Source organism: Leptonotus elevatus, chromosome 1 (assembly GCF_054856555.1).
Source record: "Leptonotus elevatus isolate MCC_2025b chromosome 1, RoL_Lele_1.0, whole genome shotgun sequence".
NCBI classification, from domain to species: Eukaryota; Metazoa; Chordata; class Actinopteri; order Syngnathiformes; family Syngnathidae; genus Leptonotus; species Leptonotus elevatus.
Window position 1 is genome coordinate 17,428,914 of NC_141239.1, and position 21,093 is coordinate 17,450,006.

The following is a 21,093-nucleotide window of genomic DNA, read 5'->3' on the forward strand; positions in this document are numbered from 1 at the left end:
TTTAGGTCGTTCGTACACACAATGGCGCGGTTTCGGAGCTTGAAACCGATCACTTTTAAAAACCGGGCTCCAGAGTGGAAAGATTTCAAAATGCGCCCCGAACGCGTCCGTCTGGACACCACATGCAGGATACTCCTCCAGTGATGATGTAACGGTCGCAGCTCGATGACGACGCATTGTCGCAGATTGATGACGTATGCGCCAATTCTCGCGCAAACCGTCAGTCTGTCGTAGTGGTTTTGCGCAGCCTCCTTAGCTTGCTTATGCTTTTGCCGCAAAATATTTTGCTTCTTTATTTCCACGTTCAACAAGTGGTGTTATACTTGAATCACCCGCCATTGTCAATTCTCCTGTGTTCGTCTTTTTCATGTTTTGATACATGCAAAGCCATGTTTGTTCTGTAGATTGCAATAAAGTTAGCAAAAAAAGTGTTCCTCTTCTTCGCAGATTCTTTTCTACGCTTTCCGTTAACTCCCTGTGGCTGCGCTACAGCGCCACTCCAGACTTGGCATATACATTACAGCCGTTAAACGTCCTCAGCGTCTTCTTTTGGACACACGCAAGTCTTGAAATGCTTCTGTATGTACGAGATTTGTTTGAGGAACGAAGCCGGCTTAGCTTCTGTCTGAACGGGGCCCGAGTCCTGTGATTCGCGCTCCTGCCAATGGTCTCCCTTTGCTCCCGCTAGCTACTTTTATTAGCTGCTGTAGCTAGCTGCTCCAGCAAGTTGTTGCTAGCCGCTCTTGCACGCTGCTCCTGCTCATTTCAAATAATTGGTAGTTATAATTGGCGGTCCCTTCTCAAGGTTTCTCATTTTTTCCCTGATGTTTTTTCTTGCCCTCTTGTGGTTTGATCAGGGGATGTCGTTAATATTTGTCAACTGTAGGCATGTGAGGCCCTTTTGAGACTTTTGTGTGATTAAGTCAAACTTGACTTGGTAGCTTTGCAAAGTATGGTCTCTTTAAGGCACCGTAGTGCGTGTGCATAAAAATGGTTGCATTCTATTAGTTCGCCTCTAAATGACAATACACACTGTCCCTTTAAGGTTGGAGGGGCTGGAATTGAGATTGAGCCTTATCATAGCTGACTTGAGAAGTGGGGTACATGCTGGATCACAGTTCACAAATAACTACTCAGTCACACTGATGGACAACTGTTCAGTGAACTAGACTTTACACAGATCTTCGGCTGTGATATTTTTCATTTTATGTCAAATCTGAGCGTTGTAATGTCATAATTTGCCGATCATATTCTAGTTCACTCCAGAGGCGCTCTTTGCTGCCATCATCAATAAGAATTTGTTTAGCATAGAGGTAGTCCCCACCATTTTTTCCACAATATTTAAAAATAATTTTGAGCTTTTCTTTTGGGGTTCCCCCTTCCCCATAATCCGTGTATCAGGTTTTTTTGGGGGGGGGGGCTTTTAAATGTTTTTTCCCCTAATGCATTTTGATTACAATTAGGCCTATATGTGAAATTTGGCTATTCTGTACAGTTAATTGTTTAGTTTGGCTAGATGGAGACATCTGATCAAATCCATATTTTTTTTACTCAGATTGGTAGCCGGCTCCAGAATCCTGATCGTGTAAAGCTAACATGAATGTTTTATGGGAGGTAGGTGGTCTACCTGGAGAAAATGCTAACTTTACATCAAAGTTTCAAACTGAGACACTCGTGCTAACCAGTAATCATAGGGTCCAACTTGCTGCCATGAGCTTTTTTTTTTTTTTTTTGCATTTCACACAATTATAAAACTATTTTTTCTTTTATAAACATTTCACAATAAAAAAAATTTGGGCCACATTTTATTCCATTGTAATTTGTGCATACTCGCATGGCTGCTCTCTCAGAGAGTATGAAAAAAAGAAAAAAAAAAGAAAAAGGATCATTTTTAAATCCATCCGACTCACACATCACAGTCAGCAGCTTGAAACAGCTTGTCAGGAACCAATTTTATTAATATCATTAATAATGTGTCATCAGCATCATCAATGAAATGAGTTAGTCTGTTTAAAGCAGAATCAAGTGTGCATTCATTGCCCTTTTTCTTGATGAACACTTCAGTTCCACAAAGCGAGGAAGAAAAAGGCGGAGGGGGCGGGGCCAGATCGCAGGACTGCAGTGAAGGAGGAAACGCAGGGAAAACAACGTCTGGCAGAGCAGAAATCTCCCCCTTCACTGGGATATGATTGGTTTTTCCCTTGTGCAAGAACAAAAATAATCAAAAATTCAAAATGGTGCTCAAAAAAAAAAAAGAACAAAAGATGAGAGAGAAAGGAGGGCGGGTGGCTTGCTGAGATGTGTTGGCTGCTGCGTTGTTTCTCTTTTCTTTTTGTTCCGTAAAGCCACGTTAGGATTTGATGCAGTCGTCGTCGTCGTCAGAGGTCTGGCTGCTGCTACTGGTTTCAGACTCGGAGCCCTCCTCCACGTGCGCCTCCGCCACACTCCTCCAGGGGGTGAAGTGGAGGGTGACACCCCGCGCCCTCGGGAGAACCCCGTTCTTCTGCAGGCCGTTGCGCTTCAGCTGCACGGACAACACCGACAGACGCACAAACCGTGTCGGCTCACGTCTCATCTTTTGGCGCCGCGCCATTCAAAAGGACCGTCGCTCACCTGCTCGGTTTTCTTCTGGAACTCTCTCAGCTCGTCTTCTGTCAGAGGCAGGAAGTTGTCATCGTTTTCTGGGTACTCCTGCCAGCCCATGGCCTTCAGTAACCTGCACAAACATGTTGTTCAAAATTGAATTGATGACATCCCCGCTTGAATATATATATTTATTTATATTTTTAAACAACAAATGGAATAAATGTTTTCGTGCAACCCCCCCCCCTCCCCAAAAAATTTTCACCCCCAAAAATGTAGCCGTATTTTTGGGTGAATAAAAACATCATTTCCAGAATAAAAAGAGGTAATTTTACAAGAATTAAGTTGTATTTTTGAAATTCACTTTAAATTAGGAATTGGGGAGTGTCGATGCCAGACCTTAATTCAAGGTATCAGTACTTGTGACTAGTGTTGTTCCGATACTGGTATTGGGAGAGGTCCCGATATCGGCAAGTACTAACAAGTAACACGCCGATATCCTATCTGAACCAATGGCAGGGTAGCTTTTTCATGTAAAAAAAATAAAATAAAACAACAACTAGGTATTGGCACAGTATCGATCGATAATGCAAAACTGGTTATCGGTATTGGGGGCCAAAAAACGGTATCGGAACAACACTACTTGTGACGGTGGCCGATACCGCTGTTATACAATCAGGAACTAGAAATGAGAGGAATAGAAAATTGCCATTCATTTCATGCAATTTAAATCATTCAGTGCCATTGACGGCTATAGACGTCAAAAATCCATTTTAACTGGGCTGGCAGTAAATGAGTTAAGTAAAATGCTGCATTTGGATATTTAGTCCTTTCTTAAAAACTATCTTTTTTTTTAAATACAATAAATATGTCAAATGAACATTAAAATAAATTACCCGTCATTGTTTTTTGGGGGAAATATTGGGAATCAGGGGTACCGGTTCTTGGTATTAGTATCGGTGACTAATCAAGAGTTGAGTACTTTTACTTTTGAAAAAGTAAAAATTGGTATTGAACATCCCCCTACTTTTGACTTTAATATTATAATGACTGTTGGAAAAATAAAACTTTATTAGAAGATTCATCATCATCCTGAAACAAAACTTTTTTTTTAAATTTTAGCACAAAAAAATTTGATTCTAATCCAATTGCCCCCCCATCAAATACATATTTTTTAAATTCCCATGGCAATTGGAACAGACGAAAACTGTGTGTGTGTGTGTGTGTTGTGTCGTACCTGTGCTCAGCCTCCAGGGAGCTGGACAGATGTTCCGTGTCAGAGTCGCTGAGGGAGTAGGACAGGCCGTTCTCATGGCAGACGTCCTCGCTGTAGGCTTTGGGCTCTGGGGTGCTGCTTTCACCCTGGACACAATCACACAACATTTCAAAATCAAAAGTCTAAACATTCTCTCTCTCCATTTAGTGCAGGTGGCGAACAATGCAAAAGACTGACCTCTCCTGATGTTCCCGGGCTGCTGCTTGTGGTCAGCTCACCGGTGCCCTCGTCCTTGAGCGCTCGCAGGAACTCGCTCTTTCGGTCGGGGCCGCGGCGCATCAGCTTCAGCCTTGATGGGGCGATGTCTATGGGAGGAGTCGTGCTGGAAGGATGCTGCGGAGATGATGACACCCAGAACAATCGGCTTCATTTTTTTCCCCTCTCTCTCTCTCGACTGCCTTTCTGAGCCGACACTCGACAGCCCGTTATTGGTTTTGAGCTCGTCAGCTGTAGCTTAGCTGTCCAACGGTGACGCCACCTCATCCAAACAATGATTACTAACTTGAAATAATGTCCAGTTGGGCTTTATCACTTCAGCTTTTCACGTTTCATTAAATAATATGTACACATGTGGCGTGCACTTCTCTAAGAGGAAGTCAACCCCCCAAAAATTCTTGACAATATATTCTATGCAGCCTTACTCGTATATAATATTACGTTAGTGGAATATGAGTTAAGTAGCAAAATCCAGCCGTTTTTATCAATATCAGAAGGCGGCCATTTTGCCACTTGCTGTCGAATAAAAATGACATCACAGTTGCGCAGGTCTCAAGTAACAACCAATCACAGCTCAGCTTCAGAACACAGGTGAGCTGTGATTGGTCGTTGCCTGAGCCCTGAGCAACTGTGATGTCATCTTCAGTCGACAGCAAGTGGCAAAATGGCCGCCCCCCTGAGATGGATAAAAACGGCTGGATTTTGCGTCATATTCCACTAATGTAATATTAATCCAAATGTCATGTATAGACTAGTGAAGTCATATATAATATATTATCGTCAAGAAATTTTAAAAGTTGACTTCCCCTTTAAGCAATTATGTAGAAATGAAATATTGGACATAAATAAATAAAATAAATAAATTAAAAGTGTCAGTCGATTCTTTTTCCCCGAAAAGAAGAAGAAAACAGTCGATTACAATTTTTAATTGTAGTTAATCGCGTGACTTCAATAATTAACTCACGATTAATCGCAAATTAACCACACATTTTATAACTCAATTTAAATCTAAATTTATATTAAAGTGTACAATATTTTTTTTTCAAATTTTTCATACTCTTGTTAACATGAAAGTGGGACGAAATGTTAACCTAATTGAAATATGGTTGCATTTTTTTAGTCATTGAATCAGCAATTTCATAATGATTCATAATTTATAAAAAAAAAAAAAGATACCGTGCTGTAAAAAAACAAAACAAGTGTGACATTGATTGGTCATTTTTCTGTCACTACATGGCATAATTGCGTTTGTAAGACAATGGTGAGTGCATTTTTCTTTTCATATTAAGTAAAATACAACTTGACCCCAGTACCCATACTGCTAAATTGTGTTAGTGACTCCTTTGCACAACGTTGAAAGCTTTTATTTTGTTAAATTCAATACGGATGCACATTGTAAAATGACTCAACTTTACTGAATTATTTTCATATTACGAGCTATCTAATTTTTTAACATGAAGTAACTTGCGAACTTCTGCACATTTTTAAATTGTAAAATACAACTTAACGCCAGTCCGCACAAATATATGCATTATTATTTAATTTATTACTGCTGAATTGTGTTAGTGACTCCTTTGCACGACGTTGAATGCTTTTATTTTGTTAAGTTCTCGGATGCGCATTAATTGTAAAGTGACGCCGCTTTACTGCAAGCCTGAAGCCAGAAAGAACACGACTATGTGTTAAACTTGACAAGCTATTTTCTGGAGTTGCTGAATAAAATACGCCTCACATCTAGAGATCAAGTGGCTTGGGGTCACTCCAACTGACAAGACGGCGTCCATTCAGCTGCTGGTTCTCACAGGGTTTGAGAGTGCCATGGACACCTCTTGCTGGAGCAACCTAACTCATTTCTAACGGCTAACCGAGTGCGTTCTTTCAAAGCAGGGAAACCAGGGGTAGGTCGTGCTACACAGTCCAAATGGCTCCTCCACGCTAACATTATGCCCTTTAAACATTGTGTGCTTTACCTCCAGTGTAGTACAGTGCATTTCTATTGGGTAATTTTGGCGTGGACATTTCTGCTGCATCGCGACTAGAATTCCCTGAGTAGAGGCTTTCCAAATAAGGGAAGGTGGTTAATCGAGCGTTAAAAAAAATTGTGCCGTTAAAAGCACAGGACTTAAAGTAAAAAAAAATTAAATCCTGAGCCTGAACTTTTTCTGGGGAGCAGTGGTGCAGCGTCCAACGTGCCGATTCGTTGTTCGACCGACATCAAGCCATTACATTAATTACTATTCGATTGGTCGCCATGGATGGACTGGGCATTTGGGAAACTCGTGAAATTCCCGATGGCCAGTCCTCCCCAAGCGTCAGGTCATCTCTTTCATTGTCCATTTATATTATGTACAAGTACAGTATAGCACTGCAGGTTGCAGTCCCCTCTCGTGCTGCAGCTATAGAATAATTTGGTATTCAAATATCGTATGAAAATGTTATTGAATAATCAGGTAGTTGGAAAAAATAATATTTTCACATGGTGAAAGAACAATTATGAGTGAAGAAGACATTAATAATACATTTCCACTTACTAATGATCGACCAATTTTAATTTCTAGATAACTTTTTTTTTTTTTTACTTAAATTTAAATTGTGCTTAACAGCACATTATTTTCCTCCCTAGAATGTTAGGGAGATTTTGGAGAGATCTCTCCCAATGGATTTTGGAATGACCATCCGTTACATATTAGACAACCTCCCTCTCTACCCACTCTTAAAACACATCTTTGTTCTTTGGCGTTGTTTGACTCGGCATGAGTCAAACAACATTATTATTATATCATTGTTTTATGGTGCCTGCTGTATTTTGTTATTAATTGATTAATTTTCTTTACTTACCTACTTGTGTTATTTTATTGACTTATTCATTTACCCAATTAAGTGTTATTTTTGTTTTACCCGTCTTTATTCCATGACTGATTTTTACTTCATGTACAGCACTTTGTATGAAATGAAATTCCGAGTCGAGTAGTTTTTAGTCTATGAGACAAAGTGACGTCAGAACCACAGTTGTGATTTTGCCGACCGTCAAGTGCACAATTGAGTGAGATGGGTTTATTGTGTCCGTCTGTCAGCATCAAAGTGTGTAAATCATCCCGTCAATTAGCCTGCCTTTGAAAAGTAGTCTGATAGCTGCAGCCGCTAGTACCGTTAGCACGCTAACACCGTAGACGCCCGAAACACTGGCAACAGGCACCGAGCAATACGATGTGAGCGTAATTAATTCTTTTAGTGCCCTTAATTGGCGATCGAACAGGATTTCTGTACGAAGTTGTTTTGTTGACTTTGCTCGCAATAAGAACGGCAACGGCAACGTTCCGAAGGACGAGTAAAGTCATCCTTCGCGCCTCGACTGGCAAAACGCTCCTGGGAAAACCGGAAAAGCGTTTCTTGGCATTGCGCTCCACATATTACTTTGTATGGGAAGGTTTATTTTGAAGTTGGCCTTCTGTCCGCATTGGCGGTGTTTTGCCAGACGTGTCCAATATTCCCCACATGTAAACTGTTTACTGCGCTGGATTTGTCATTGCGCTGGTGGCTCTTACGCCACCAAAATCCGGCACCGTGCCGGAGTACTTTAAGACCAGAGGCATTTTAAGTTAACGCGCTAATTGACACCCTTAAAATAAATAAATAAATAAATAAATAAATAAAGCCTACTGCCCAATTTAAACAAATCATTTCCTTTCGTCCCCAAATGTGTGTTGGATTGAAGTTTGAGTTGATTCATTGAAAAATCTCACCTCTTTTGGGGTATTGTGCTGCGGTGCACTGACCGGGGTGCTGGATTTGGCAGCAGAGACGGGGTTGGTAAAGACGGAATCTCGGCCAGACTTGGCGATCTCCCTAGCGCCGGCTTTCCACTGGGTGTTCTTAAAAAAGGAATATTGTATGGGTTGCTGAGAAGACGTTCCAGAGGAATTGTGGCACAGGACAGTCCGTCGTACTTTGGTGGGAGCCACAGCAGGCTTTGGGACCAGATTCTTGTAGACGCTGGAGCCTGCGATGGGAGCCTTCGCGCCATTGGCCGGCAAGGCGCCGGCGCTGGCAAAGCTCGCGGAGAAGGCAGTGCTGGGGTCCTCCTTGGAAACCTTCTTGATAACCAACATTTTGGACACCATCTGCTTGCCGCTGGGAGGATTTTCTGTCAGGGTTAAAAACAAAATAAAATAAATAAATAAATCAAGACAGCTGTTAAATGAGTGTCGGAGGAAACTGTCAAGTCTGCTCATGGCCTTGGAGCTCTTACCCCACACTCCAGCATGGGGAGCCACCGCTCTCATCTGAGTCCCGGGCTTTCCAGTTGTTTCAGGGTTGAGGGAAGGCTACAAAAGAAGCACAACAATTGGCTGTTGTGGAGAAAATTCTGGCATTCTAATGGAAAAGCAGCGAATTCTCCGCGTGTTGATCATGCCTGCTCAGGCTTGCGATGTACAAGAATACAACAAAAAGGCTTCTAAAACATTGGTTCTTTGAAGTGAAATCCACTTAATAGTAATAATAATAATAATAATAATAATGAAAATGTAAGGAATCTTCAACAAATCCCAATGCTGCTACTCACAAAGTCCTCTTCCACAAACTTCAGCTTGTCATCCTTATTGTCTTTGCGTTCTTCATTGGGAAACTTGTCCTGGTACGAGTTGCCCTTACGGGGATGGTAGTTGCCATTGCGCTGCCGGTGCCCTCCCTGCCTGTCCCTGTCGCCCCCTCCCCGTTTAGGGTGGCGCCCTTGATGGTGGTGGTGGCCGTCCTGGGCACCCCGCGGAGCTCCGTGCCAGCTGGGCGTGTCCTTCCAACACGAGCCCCCCGCTAACCCGCTGTGCCCTCCTTTGGCCACCCCTGAATCCACAGAGTCATGTCTCAGAAGGAGCGACGGCTGCTGCCACCCATCACCTAAAAGAAGAAGAAGAGGGTAGTCAGATGGCTGACCAACTACAGATTTAGGTTTCCACAATAAAAAATGTGAAAAAAAACAAAAAAACAAACACATTTCAAATATTTTGTGATTGTTAAAATAATAAAAGCATTGAAATATTTTTTCAAACAAAATGTAAACTTTATATATTTTTTGCACATTACAAATCGTAAATTGATTTTTTTTTAAAGAAAAGAAAAAAATGACAAATGATGGGCACAATGTTTGAAGGCTGACAAAGGAGACACAAAAGCTCAAATGAAACCAATCCCCTTTTCAGTTTTATTCAAGTAATATTTAGAAAATGGAAGTGACATTTCATTTTTGCTTATAATTTTGTTGTTGAACGAACAGAACATTTTGTTTTTAAAAATATTGACAATAATAATAAAGTATTATTGTATGTGGCCTGACCGACCTCAATTAATGGACCTTTGACTGATTGATTCGAAGAAGATTTGCATTTGACTACCATTGGCCTTGAGAAATGTGACACAATGCAAGAATGTCATTTCTCATAAAGGTTTGATGTTCCTTTGTGACGTTCTGATATGTTTTATGTATTCACAATTCTTCAATCAAAATGCTTAAGATAGCACAAATATGTATTTTGAGAACATATAAATAGATGAGAAAAGACTAAAAATAAATCATCTGTTTTCAATTCTAGGACAATCAATGAGATTTTTTATGGTGCTCTGCCTTTGCGATAGTCTTCTAACGGGTATTCCAGATGTACGGGGGAGGTTTTTTTTTTTAGGGAGCTATATAATAGTCAACAAATAAAGTATCTGCCAAAACTTGAGCAACAATTTGAATTACAATCACTTAGTTTGGTGGAAGTTTAAAACCACCAAGGACAAAAGATGTTAGTAAACTTGAGTTTGTTAATGATCAATTTGTTTCTATTAATGTACCATATTGAGAGCATAATCTTCTTTTATTTCACTGGGGCATAGATTCTCAGCTGGAGTGTTTTCCCCACATATATGCATCTGTGGTGTTTGAGCAGATGCTGGTGTGTATATACACATCACTAATTGGTGTATTTTGATAATATGCAGCTTGCTTTTATAGAGTGAGGCCTGTACATCTGATCTGACTATACGCTGCAGTCCAATAAGAATTGAATATTTATAAACATCTGAAAGGGCCCGATTCCGATAAGAGTATATTAGGGGTGGGGGGGGGGGGGGGGGGTGACATTGCAATATATTGTAACGCTCTCTGTTGCAATAAATGTATCGATACACTGACGGCGGTATCGATATTTTATGACAGCACACCAACGCGATGCACATAAAGGATTTACGTCATTCAGACATGTCAATGAAGCTGGAAACATACTCAACGACACACACCGCCTACGCTAAGGCTAACTTAAAAAATAAAGCTTTACCAAAAAATACATTGACCAATGAAACAGCCTTGGTGAGGTTTTACTTTGAAGTCAGCCTGCATGGTGACGATACCGCCATCTTGACTTCCCTTTTTGACGTGTTATCTTATATAAGTTTTTATTGAAATTAAAAAAATCTTTTTTACCAACAGTATCACAATGCCATCCAAAAAGTATATTTAAAAGCTTGTTTCAGATGCTAAGAAACCACTATTTAATCACGCCGTCATCGAATGGTACGGCCCAAGTCTCCGACGTTAGTGGCTAGCAGCTAGTGTTAGCATGAATGCCTGGCTGGTACGGTGGCCCTGAAGCGCAATACCCAAAAAATGGTTAGCAACAGTAATGAGTGACCTGGCTTGCTTCCTTTACTTCTTTTTCAATATCCTTGACCTAGGCTACTTCGTAATTAGCTTTCCATGTTTAAAGGAAGGGAATGTGCCTTAAATTGCACTGTGTCTTTTTCATTACAAAAAAAAAGAGAAAATAATAGAACGTTGGCTTCATTTATTTTATAAAACACCAATAAATAAAAAACATTCAACTCAAATGTCAAATAGTGATGTTTAGATTTTAGAAACACTAATCCCCTAAATGGCGGTAAAGCAGGCAGAAGCAGTGGTGAAGAACTGGTGTCGACACACTATTTGCGAAGAAGAACAGTCGGCAAGTTTTCACTGTCACTCACATACTGAATATCGCGATATATCGTTGAGAAGATATCTGGCAATATATTGATTATTGTCGATGCCGTGTATCGCAGGGATGTTGAAAAAAAAATCGATTCAGCAATATATCGCGATATTACAGCACACAATTCTTGTATCGATTCAATACGCAGCCGAATCGATTTTCAAACATACATTTTTGATGGAAATATTCAACAAAATGTCTTACTTAGGGATCACACTTGAAGCATGGAAGAATGTTATATTAAAGCTGCAATATGGAACTTTTTCCCCAAAAATAACTTTACAATAAGCTTTTTATTTGGCCATGTATGACTGAAATGTCTTCTAATTACGAGATTAACACTTTAGCTGTTCACAATGGGTACTCTCGCAAGCGTCTGGGCCAATAGTTTTCAGACTGGATTCGGGTTAGAATTTCCCGCGCCCTGTCTGCGGATGTGGCGTAATGTGCGTGGTGTGTATGTGAAGAACGGTATGTGCAGTTTCATTTTTTTGTCAGCAGGTGGCAGTAGCGATTCGAAATGGAATATTCTAAAATTTTATTTCAATGCTATTCAAACATGAAACAGATTGAAACCTGTTTGTTAAATGCAGTGGCTCACAGTTATAAGCCCGAACTTAGTACATTTTCATACAAATCTTACAGTTTACTGATTTGTATTTTCTAAATTTGAGTAAAAATAAAATAAAAAACCTCGCAATAATTGACTTATAGATTTGTATCAGGATTAATCGGTATCGAATCGAATCGTGATACAGATCAAATCCTAAAGGTACTAGGCAATTCACTCACCTGGTGCATCGTGATATTATCGTTATTGTGGGCCACATAACGATTTGTCACAGTATCGAATCGAGAGTTATCCGTATCACCCCACCCCTAGATTATATCCAATTCCATGCTTTTTTTTTTATTCTGCTATGGCGCACTGCCACTTGAGTGTAGGGAAAGAAAATGAAATAAACTACAAACAAATAAAAATTAATCAGAAACAAGTTACAACGATGCAGTGTAGATCCAGCCCGAGAGATTAGGCATAGTGTATCGCACACAATTAGGTGAACCTTGTGGGGGGGATGCCTTTTCCATAAATGGTAAAAATAAAGTTTTACTCCAAATATTTAAGAACAAAGTATTGTGAAACAGTCTGCCTCAATTCATACATATCAGATGTAATCATTAAATGGTAAATGAAGTGCACTTATATAGCGCTTTATCTACACTAAGGGGCGGAAAAATTAGTTTTTAAATATATATTTTTTAATTAAAATCGACCAAGGGCTGGGCAAAATGGCCCAAAAAAATACAATCACGATTTTTGCAGTCATTCAGGACGATTACAATTTTAATCGATTTTAATCTAATAAAACCAGCAAACATTTATTTAAAAGATTTTGGTTGTTAAAAAATAATTTGTGTGCAAAAATGTTCAGACAACAATATCTAGTATACTAGAAGTATATTACTTCTAAATTAGTTTTAACATTCATAGTTTGTTCTTAAATGCCACAATGAAGTAGTTGGTAGCTCTTGTAAAGCAGCCATCCAGCTTTTTGCCACATGTGCAAAGTAACTCCCAAAAACATTTGAATGTAACAGAACATAAGAACAACAGCTTTTAATCCTCCAGAAGACAAAATTTGATTTCAAGATTTAGCAAATTTTCAACAATTCGATTTTTAAAATGACAATGTATCGAATTAATTTGATTTATCGCCCAGCCTTATCTGAAGTACTGGTCGTAATATTACAGTTGAATGTGACCCGTGTTCCACACACACACAGAAAAGTGTCTCCATTAGCTACAGGACAAATATGAATCTAATCTATAGTATCTTCCATTAGGAGAACAAAAGAATAACTGGCAGTAATTCTGTCCAGAACATTCATGCAAAACACACTCATTTACTAACTGGACTAATTTGTGTTGTTTTCGACAAACCGCAACAATGACCCGATTCAAAGCATATGAAACTATGAGTAACAGAGTTGCCAAAGTACAGAAATTCTTACCGTGGGATGGTTATTGCGGTCCAATATTTAATAGGATAAAAATAATTATACCCCTACTGCTCAATTGCACAACATAATCATTACTCTATAACCATGATCGTTAATAAATGATGGCTTGTATTGGCGCGCGCAATTGCAACCTAAATGACTGTATATGAGATTTCTTCGTCTTCCTCCCTGTCCTCATTCCGCGATAACAACACTCGTCAGAAGCGGGGCTTAATCGCTGCCACGGAAGAGATGACCGGGGACACCAGCTGCAATGTGAATGTAGTTTTGCCAGCTAGCTAGACGTACCTCGATGGGATCTAAATAGCGCGCATCAAGCATTCCCTGATATGACAAAGAGGTTTTTCTTCATGATTGGTACCTGTCGGGGCGCGCAAGGAGCCATTGTTGAAGAAGCCATCGGAAGAGTTGTGGCGGCGGCGGCTCACAGCATTTCGGCCTTCTCTGTGGTGGTGGGGCTCACCTTGTTTATCGAGGGTGGCAGCAGGGGACTGGAGGAAGTGGCAAGAAATTGTTCTAATCAATGACGGAAAGACAATTCTCAAAACAAAGTCAAGACTCTCAACCAGAGCTGGATGTGTAAACACAAGCACACAGAGAGCACAGACGTTTGTGAATGGCTACGAATGAGGATCCAAATAGCAAACAGGTCGGGTTTTCTTTTTCTCCAGATGCATGAAACAAAATGCAAAAAAAAAAAGTGCCTTCATAAGCACAACAAATAATTAGTAATGTTCCAAAATTGAACACCATCAAAAGTAATACAATTGGATGCATGATCTTCTTGATCATGGTCAGATCTAACTTAACAGCACATTTTTGACAAAAATCCAACCAAATTTACAAGAAATGGGAGCCAACTATTGCCTATTTTGAACAATGGGGATTTTATTCAAATATTTTTTGGCCTGGTTCAAAAACAACAGACATGAACAAAATCAATCTATTCTATTACAATTCTTTATACAGAATCATCGGGGTTTGGTATGACCCACTAAAATCCCCTTGACATCATCTGACATTGCATCATGGTAACTGGACGGGCGGTTTAAAAAACACCATAAAACCAGAGGCAAAACAATGGCATTAAACGTCATGCTGCAATCATTGCACAAACAGAGCAGTGTTGGCAAGGCAGTGGACGCTCGTTTCTCAGTCTTGAATGCATTTTACGGTCAGTCGCCCGGCTGGGAAACTTCCTGACTTGCAGACAACATTCAAGAGCACATCCACAATCACTGCACAATTAAACAACTCAACAACGATGTGCTTTGTGCGCCACATCTGCTCAACTTAATCTGACAACTGCAATTCTTCAATCTCCATTGAGCTGCAGCACATTTCAACTCAAATCCGCACTTTGCAAGATAATGAGGTGCAATGTCACTTCCCACACATGATAACAGCAGAATAATCAAAGTGATGTTTCCTTCACGCACTCTCATATGCATGCGTAACGTGCGCGCACAAACCTTGGCAGGCTGGGGTGTGGAGAAGTTAAGCCAGGCAGGGACAAAGTCATGCTGCGCCATTTAGGTCCAGTGTTTCTGGTCAGTGGATTGAGGCATCAAACCTCATGGCCAGGATCTGACAAGAGAGGTGGCCGTTAGATATGTCATTCAAACGGGTCGTAATCTGCAAAGTTACACCAATGGAATCATGAATCCATTTGGGCCCGATCAACATGGGGTTTTACATATAATGCATAAAATGAACCCCCCAATGCATTTCAATGGTATCAATTATATGCGGCTTCTTCCTAGAGATAGATTGATATGGTATTTTATGGGCTGATAACTATGCCAAGGAGGCCGATTAACAGATATTTGAAGTTGATACTCATTTTCACTCAAGGGGGCGTGGGGGGGAATAGTGACGTCATTTTTTTTTTTTAATACAAGCGCCAATCTTTACTTTGTTGTAATGTCTTAAAGCATTTTTAATGAACAATTTTTCAGACTTTTCTAAATGTTTCAAATTTTGTTTTAATCTTAGACAATGCCAACATTTAAAAATACCTGAAATTTTTAACTTTCAGATTTCCTTTGTTTCAATAATGTCGAACAAAAACAAGTTTTCCAGGGACAGAAGCATCTCTTATAGAGCCAACTGAAAATAGTTCCCTGAGTTTCAAATTGTGTTAGACTTTTTATCGGCCGTCAGATTTTTTTTTTTTTAGGCCATTACCAGTATTTGTTAAAATGCTCAATATCTGCGCCGATAATCAGCCTTAATTTTTCCTATTTGCGGGGCTCAACTGTAAATACATTGTTCCAAAATTTTACTTTCCTTTTCAGTTCCCTGAATGCGCTGTGTGGCACAATGCATTTAATTAATCAAGTTATAAGGAATCCTTTACGTGTTTGTGTTACCAGTAGCTGAATGCTGTTTGACTTACGTTGCAAAATGCTTTTATTTATTTTTTAACAACTCTTTGCACAGCTTGCATTGCTAACTTAAGCATTACCCACAAAAAAGTTCAGATTTGCTATATTTTTAATGACAGGTCCATAGAATGAGCTAATCAACAAATTTCATATATACTCAATATTTTAATCGGCTTTACATCTTCGACTTCAAGTCTTTTTATCGCCGTCTTTTTCAACGCATAAAGGCCCTGAAAAAGGAGCCTGCTATTAAAACCAGTGGGAAACTAGAATTGCATGCTAAAGCACTAGTTGAACTAATATCTGGTTGGCAGGCTGGATGGGGAAAAAATATGTTTTTATCATGCCATGTAAGAGTGCAATAGTAGTTACCCCAGAGTCAATGGCTCTGAAGTCCTCGGCCTCCTCCCTGCGTACGTCTGGCCTCTCTTCTTCAGGCCTGTTGGCACTGACGGACGGGGAGCGGCACAAAGTCTACCCCTCTAAACTTCTGCCAGGACAGTGCGGCCCCTTTCCCAAGAGGCAGATCACTTCGTCCAGGGTGGAACACTGGAAGATGGGTCTAAGAGATGCAGGAACGGTCTGGAATTTGTGATCCAGAAAACTGGCCAAAAAAGGAAGGAGATGGATTTCCAAACGCACAAGTGCAGTAGTCTCTGAGGGACACAATTCCCAAGCTGCTCCTGAGCAAATCACGTCCCGGGTGATAAGGTTTAAAGTTGTTCAATGATTTAGTTGGGACACGTGAAACATGATCACACTTTGTCAAACGGCAAAAGATTATACTGATGAGGTCATTTGTCCCACTGGTGCAGAAGAGCTAGGTTGCGATCTTGTCAACGTGCAGAAGGTTGAACATGGACAGCAGTTTGTGTCGCAGTTCCACTTTGACACCAAGTCGGGAGAACGAAACAACTGTTGTCCTGCCACAATGTGGGCCAGTAGGTTTTGGCGTCAATTCAACTTTTACCAAATCATTTTAGAATCTAGTGAAACGCATGCAGAAAAAAAAAAAAAAAAAAAAGGAGTTCAGGGGCAGTCTTTTGTAGGAAACCCACTGCTCACCTCATTAATGTGGTGAAAAGACTGCCGGAGTTGGAAGGAAATGAAGCTTGCTAATTCAAAGTCACATGACAATGAAGAAAACAAAACCTGTGGTAGCTACATTGCCGTCATTTTCCTTTCTGGTTAGTGAAGCAGAGAGCTTGATTGACGATGCATTATAAAGATGTCTTTATCGTTGCCTGATTTGCTTTCACATTTGTAAAATGCCCATTTAACTGTGTGGAGTTTTCTGGAAGATGAAAGTCGGGGAAACTCTGATTTCATAGATATGCAAGCTCAAACAACTGGTAAAGAGCTCCCATGTATCGATCAGTCTTTAAACCTTTGCTTGCAGAAAAAAACACCCCAAAAACCTTAATGAGCACAAAATGGTTTCCTTGTTTGAGAAGGAGCTTATGCCTTGCTGGACAGTTTTCTGATCACTTCCTGGTGTTCCACTTGATTCTGCAAAGGAGCTGCACCTGCAAATCAAAGACTTAAGTCAGAAAACAATCAATTCAACAATCACAAATTCTCCATAAACATCAACTCAAGTAGAATTAACACATTTGTCCACAGGCATTAAAATGAACTAATTATTGGAGCAGAACATTCTATTCGTTATAGCGAGATATGCCTATGAAACTGCAAAACAAACTTCTATTATTCAAAAAATTTGTCACAAAACTAAAAGATGTTTCAAACCTTTAAAAAAAAAATCCACACATTTGTATGCCACAAAAACGACTCTCTCGAGCAGACAATCGAAACCAAAGACTCGGTGCTCTTGCAGCCATCACACAACGAAAGCTGAAATGTGTGGTGGCTTGTAATGAAATATTAATACCAATGCAAAAATATACCCCGGCACTTTCTTACTTCTACAGCACAACACGGCTGTAACTGTGATACAAAAACAAACAAACTGAGATTGTCGAACCCTCTTTCGTTCATATGTGCACTAATGAAACAATTTAACTCTAATGAAACGAGCTCGGTGCAAACAGCATTGCACTCGCACTGAACTGTTACATAATAGCTTAACATCAATGAGTTCGCGACGCACACACACACACGCTACTACTGATAGCAGCGATGTTCCACAGCAGGATTAGCAGTATAAGTAGAAGTGTTAAGTGAAACGTTACCATTGTAAGAATAAAACAAACGTGTCTTCTTACTCTACAGGGGACACATTCAACACGCAGAGCACACGTTTCACCGCGCTCACGAGACAAGTTGAAAAATGTTCAAAGGTGCAATTGTGACAAAAAGCGATTCTAATGTCTAAACTTATCAAAGCCAAACATTGCCGGACGGTGCTCCAAAATGTACTATCACTCGATTGCTAACTCATCTGTGTACTAACCGACGTGAACATTCGCGTAGCAAGTGTTAGCTAGTAGCTGGTGTTACCTAGCCTGTTAACTGAACCCGAAAACTGTGAGGTGGAATGCAATGAGCTCGAATGGTTCCAAGGCCCAACTCACCACACGGCTAATTCGCTAAAACGTTACAGATGATCAAAAATCGTGTTGATAGCACATTTTAGCAGTTGTCACGAACGGACAGAAAAGGTAAATAGTCCTGGCATCGTTGGAACAACACAGTTTCAAAATGGCTACCTTAGCAGCGGCAGCACACATTCATCAGCTTGCTAAGTGCTAGCGAGCTAACTTGCAATGTTTCCTCACAATTCCGCGTACCTTCTACCAAGCAAATAGCCTTTAATAGATGCGAGGGTGTATGAAGTAGTCCGATAACAACGAAAGTACACTCCAGTGTGAGTATAACGCTGTGGTGGAGAAGCGATTGGTGTTTGTTTGGGTTATCTGTGCGCTTACCACTGGCGCTGGCACCTAGGGATTCGAACACTCACTGAGGCTGCGTTCAAGAAGTCACGTCATTATGCAACTGAAAGAGGTTCCACTCTGTGAGGTACGCTTTTAACGGCTTACAGTTGAGATTTGGGAATAACTAAATATACTTTAAAATACCTCATGCATTCGTACGCAAATATTTGTTTTATACGACACGGCATACATTTAATTTGTAACATTTCTAGAATACTGTGGCGATATTTAGTAAACATTTGCCCTCTTGAATAGCACATGTAAACCTCCACTTCCATGGACAGACAAAATAGTCGATAGCAGAACTTGTCACGTTTAGTTTGTGAAAAACGGCACGATTTCATAGCAAGGACGCATTCGATTAAGTCTGAAATGATCAGATGCGATTTCATAAGGTAAGACATCGTAAACACTTGTTCTTTAATGCCTTTATAAAGTGTAGAGAAAGAGAAACATTAAACAAACATCGATGCAATAATCAACAACAACCCCTGCTAAAGCTAAAGCTAAAGCTAGTCAAAACGTTAAAATCGACAAGTTTGTGTACATGTGGATTTAACAAGTGACACGTATTCCAAAGAACGTTTAGGTACTTTAACATGCAGATTGCTGCTGAACGATTGCTTGACCTTGCAACCCCACCAGTTTCCACAGTCACCGAACCTTTTTTTATTGAAAAATAAAATATGATTTTATTTTTTTCCAAATGCAAGACCTACTGATGAACAAAATCAACGGGGAGAGTAGCATTTTCACCGAATCTTAACCTTGAATTCAGAAAGCATTGTGTTCTTGTATTCCCCAGTGTTCCTTTAGTTTTGCTAGATAGCTAGTTGTACTGTACTAGATAGAATTGCTAAAATTGGCATTGCAAATCATGCAGTAAGGACGCTGACTCCCATCACTCAACTCAATTCTATATTTATAGAGTACTTCAAAAGAACCACTACTATTGTTCTAAGATTTAACCCAGGGGCAGCAGAGAGTATTCTCATGAAAATAGCAGATGCCCCAAAATCGAACCCTGTAGAACACCATACATTTATTCATTTAATACTGTGTACATATTAATGCAGGATGTTTTTTTTTAGATTCAAAATGTTAGGATTTGCACCTCATAGATGTCTACTTAAGGTAAGTCAATGTATTTTTCCCCGAAGACATTGATGTGAAAAGTTTTCTTTTCTTTTGTTCAACAGGGAGTAGGAAGAAGTATAAATCGAGTCCCAAAACAAAACACAAACTTACACATAAAAAGCTGCACTTTTACGCGCATAGATATGCCAACAGCATTGTGCATTTAGTTGATAAGCTAAACATTTTCAGATATATAAATCAGCACAAAGGCTTACACATACGTTTTTAATTGCACTCTATTTTCTATATTTGTACTGGGTTATACCTGATTTAAATATTGTTGTTGTACTTTGTTTTTATACATCCTTTTAAACACAACTTTTCAGGTTCATTCCAAAATTATTCCACAAATTTACACCTTTAATTGTAACACACCTTTGCTTAATATTTGTTCTTGTTTTAAATTTTTTAGACACTTGTACCCCTCAAATCATAGTCACTGTCTCTGATTTCAAACAGCTTCTGAATATTGTGGCAAAGTAGGTTCTATTTCGTCACTCCCGACCGCCAGATGGCGGTGCTTGAAGCACTGAATGTTTCCTACGCATGCGCGAAGGAAACATTCAGTGCTTGAAGCACCGCCATCTGGCGGTCGGGAGGGACTCATAGAACCGCAGTTACAGTTGTAACTCTCGTTCTTGTGGACCTTGTCCATTATTATTTGAATTCCTAGTAGCATCAAAACGTTCTATTTTCCCAGTTTCCAGTGTGGAGTCCTCGATGGCTTGACAGCGCATCAAACCCAACACATGTTCAAATGGTCTCGAGGTTCTCTTCGTTGTTGATTCCGTCCAAACTGGCTTCAACTAACAAGCTACTCTGCACCAAACCTATCTACTGGGCCGCCTCACATCTCTGCCATTCAGACAAGAGAGAAACCAAAGAAGGTTTCAGTTTGAGGGCCATGACCCAGGCTCCCAAACCAGCATTGTACATTGGTTTATCTGGGCTCATCCCATTTGTGACTGCCCCTCTCCTCATGGCGACCACTCAGTCCTTCTACCCAGAAGTGGCATATTCTCAAATGCTATACGGCGCTTGTATAGTATCCTTCCTGGGAGGTGCCCGCTGGGGGTTTGCCATTCCTGATGGTAGTCCTGCTCAACCTGACTGGATGAATTTGGGCAACAGCGTAGTTCCATCACTTCTGGCTTGGCTGGCTCTGCTTTGCAGGGACAACGTTGTAGAAGGTGCTATGGTCGTTTTAATGGGACTTGGACTGTCTTTACACTATGACCTGACACTGCTACCTGGATACCCAGCCTGGTTCAAAGCCATGAGAACTGTCCTCACGCTGGTTGCTACTTTCTCACTGGTGGCAACGCTGATCTTGAAGAAGGTCTGCACTGAGAAGACGCTAAAAAAGGGCACCAATTGAACATGTTAAATGTTTCAATTTGACCTACGTAAACATAATTAAAAGTCTAACCTAACCAACTTAGATGTGCTCTGGTCTTGCTTGAACTCTGCTACAGTAATTTTGCAACATGGGAAATGCTATCAATAGCTCAGGACACATTTCCCGAATTACAAGATGTATCAATGTTTGAACAGACGATGAAGCT

At 40.2% G+C, this 21,093-nt stretch overlaps 2 protein-coding genes across 8 annotated transcripts; one reads left to right on the forward strand and one right to left on the reverse strand.

Annotated features, from left to right (window-relative positions):
• Positions 1 to 1,937: 1,937 nt before the first annotated feature.
• Positions 1,938 to 18,486, reverse strand: gpbp1l1 (GC-rich promoter binding protein 1-like 1). Of its 6 annotated transcripts, XM_086078959.1 has the most exons (13): positions 18,245 to 18,391; positions 16,137 to 17,020; positions 15,867 to 16,056; positions 14,580 to 14,694; positions 13,469 to 13,598; positions 8,640 to 8,971; positions 8,325 to 8,400; positions 8,023 to 8,219; positions 7,819 to 7,947; positions 4,037 to 4,192; positions 3,821 to 3,945; positions 2,614 to 2,716; positions 1,938 to 2,524 (listed from the first exon to the last, which is right to left on the reverse strand). In XM_086078959.1, the coding sequence occupies exons 4-13, from the start codon at positions 14,637 to 14,639 to the stop codon at positions 2,351 to 2,353; spliced, it is 1,482 nt and encodes a 493-aa protein (XP_085935085.1). In that variant the 5' UTR covers positions 14,640 to 14,694; positions 15,867 to 16,056; positions 16,137 to 17,020; positions 18,245 to 18,391; the 3' UTR covers positions 1,938 to 2,350. The 6 variants fall into 6 exon arrangements, with proteins under 6 accessions (XP_085935085.1, XP_085935057.1, XP_085935042.1 ...); XM_086078931.1 differs by having other exon boundaries at positions 15,867 to 17,020; positions 18,383 to 18,486; XM_086078916.1 differs by having other exon boundaries at positions 15,867 to 17,020.
• On the forward strand, positions 18,484 to 20,965 carry LOC147181122 (transmembrane protein 69-like). Of its 2 annotated transcripts, XM_086078971.1 has the most exons (3): positions 18,491 to 18,786; positions 19,483 to 19,525; positions 20,229 to 20,965. In XM_086078971.1, exons 1-3 carry the CDS (start codon positions 18,764 to 18,766, stop codon positions 20,904 to 20,906), a joined length of 744 nt encoding a protein of 247 aa, XP_085935097.1. In that variant the 5' UTR covers positions 18,491 to 18,763; the 3' UTR covers positions 20,907 to 20,965. The 2 variants fall into 2 exon arrangements, with proteins under 2 accessions (XP_085935106.1, XP_085935097.1); XM_086078980.1 differs by lacking the exon at positions 19,483 to 19,525 and having other exon boundaries at positions 18,484 to 18,786.
• The last annotated feature ends 128 nt before the right edge of the window (positions 20,966 to 21,093 follow it).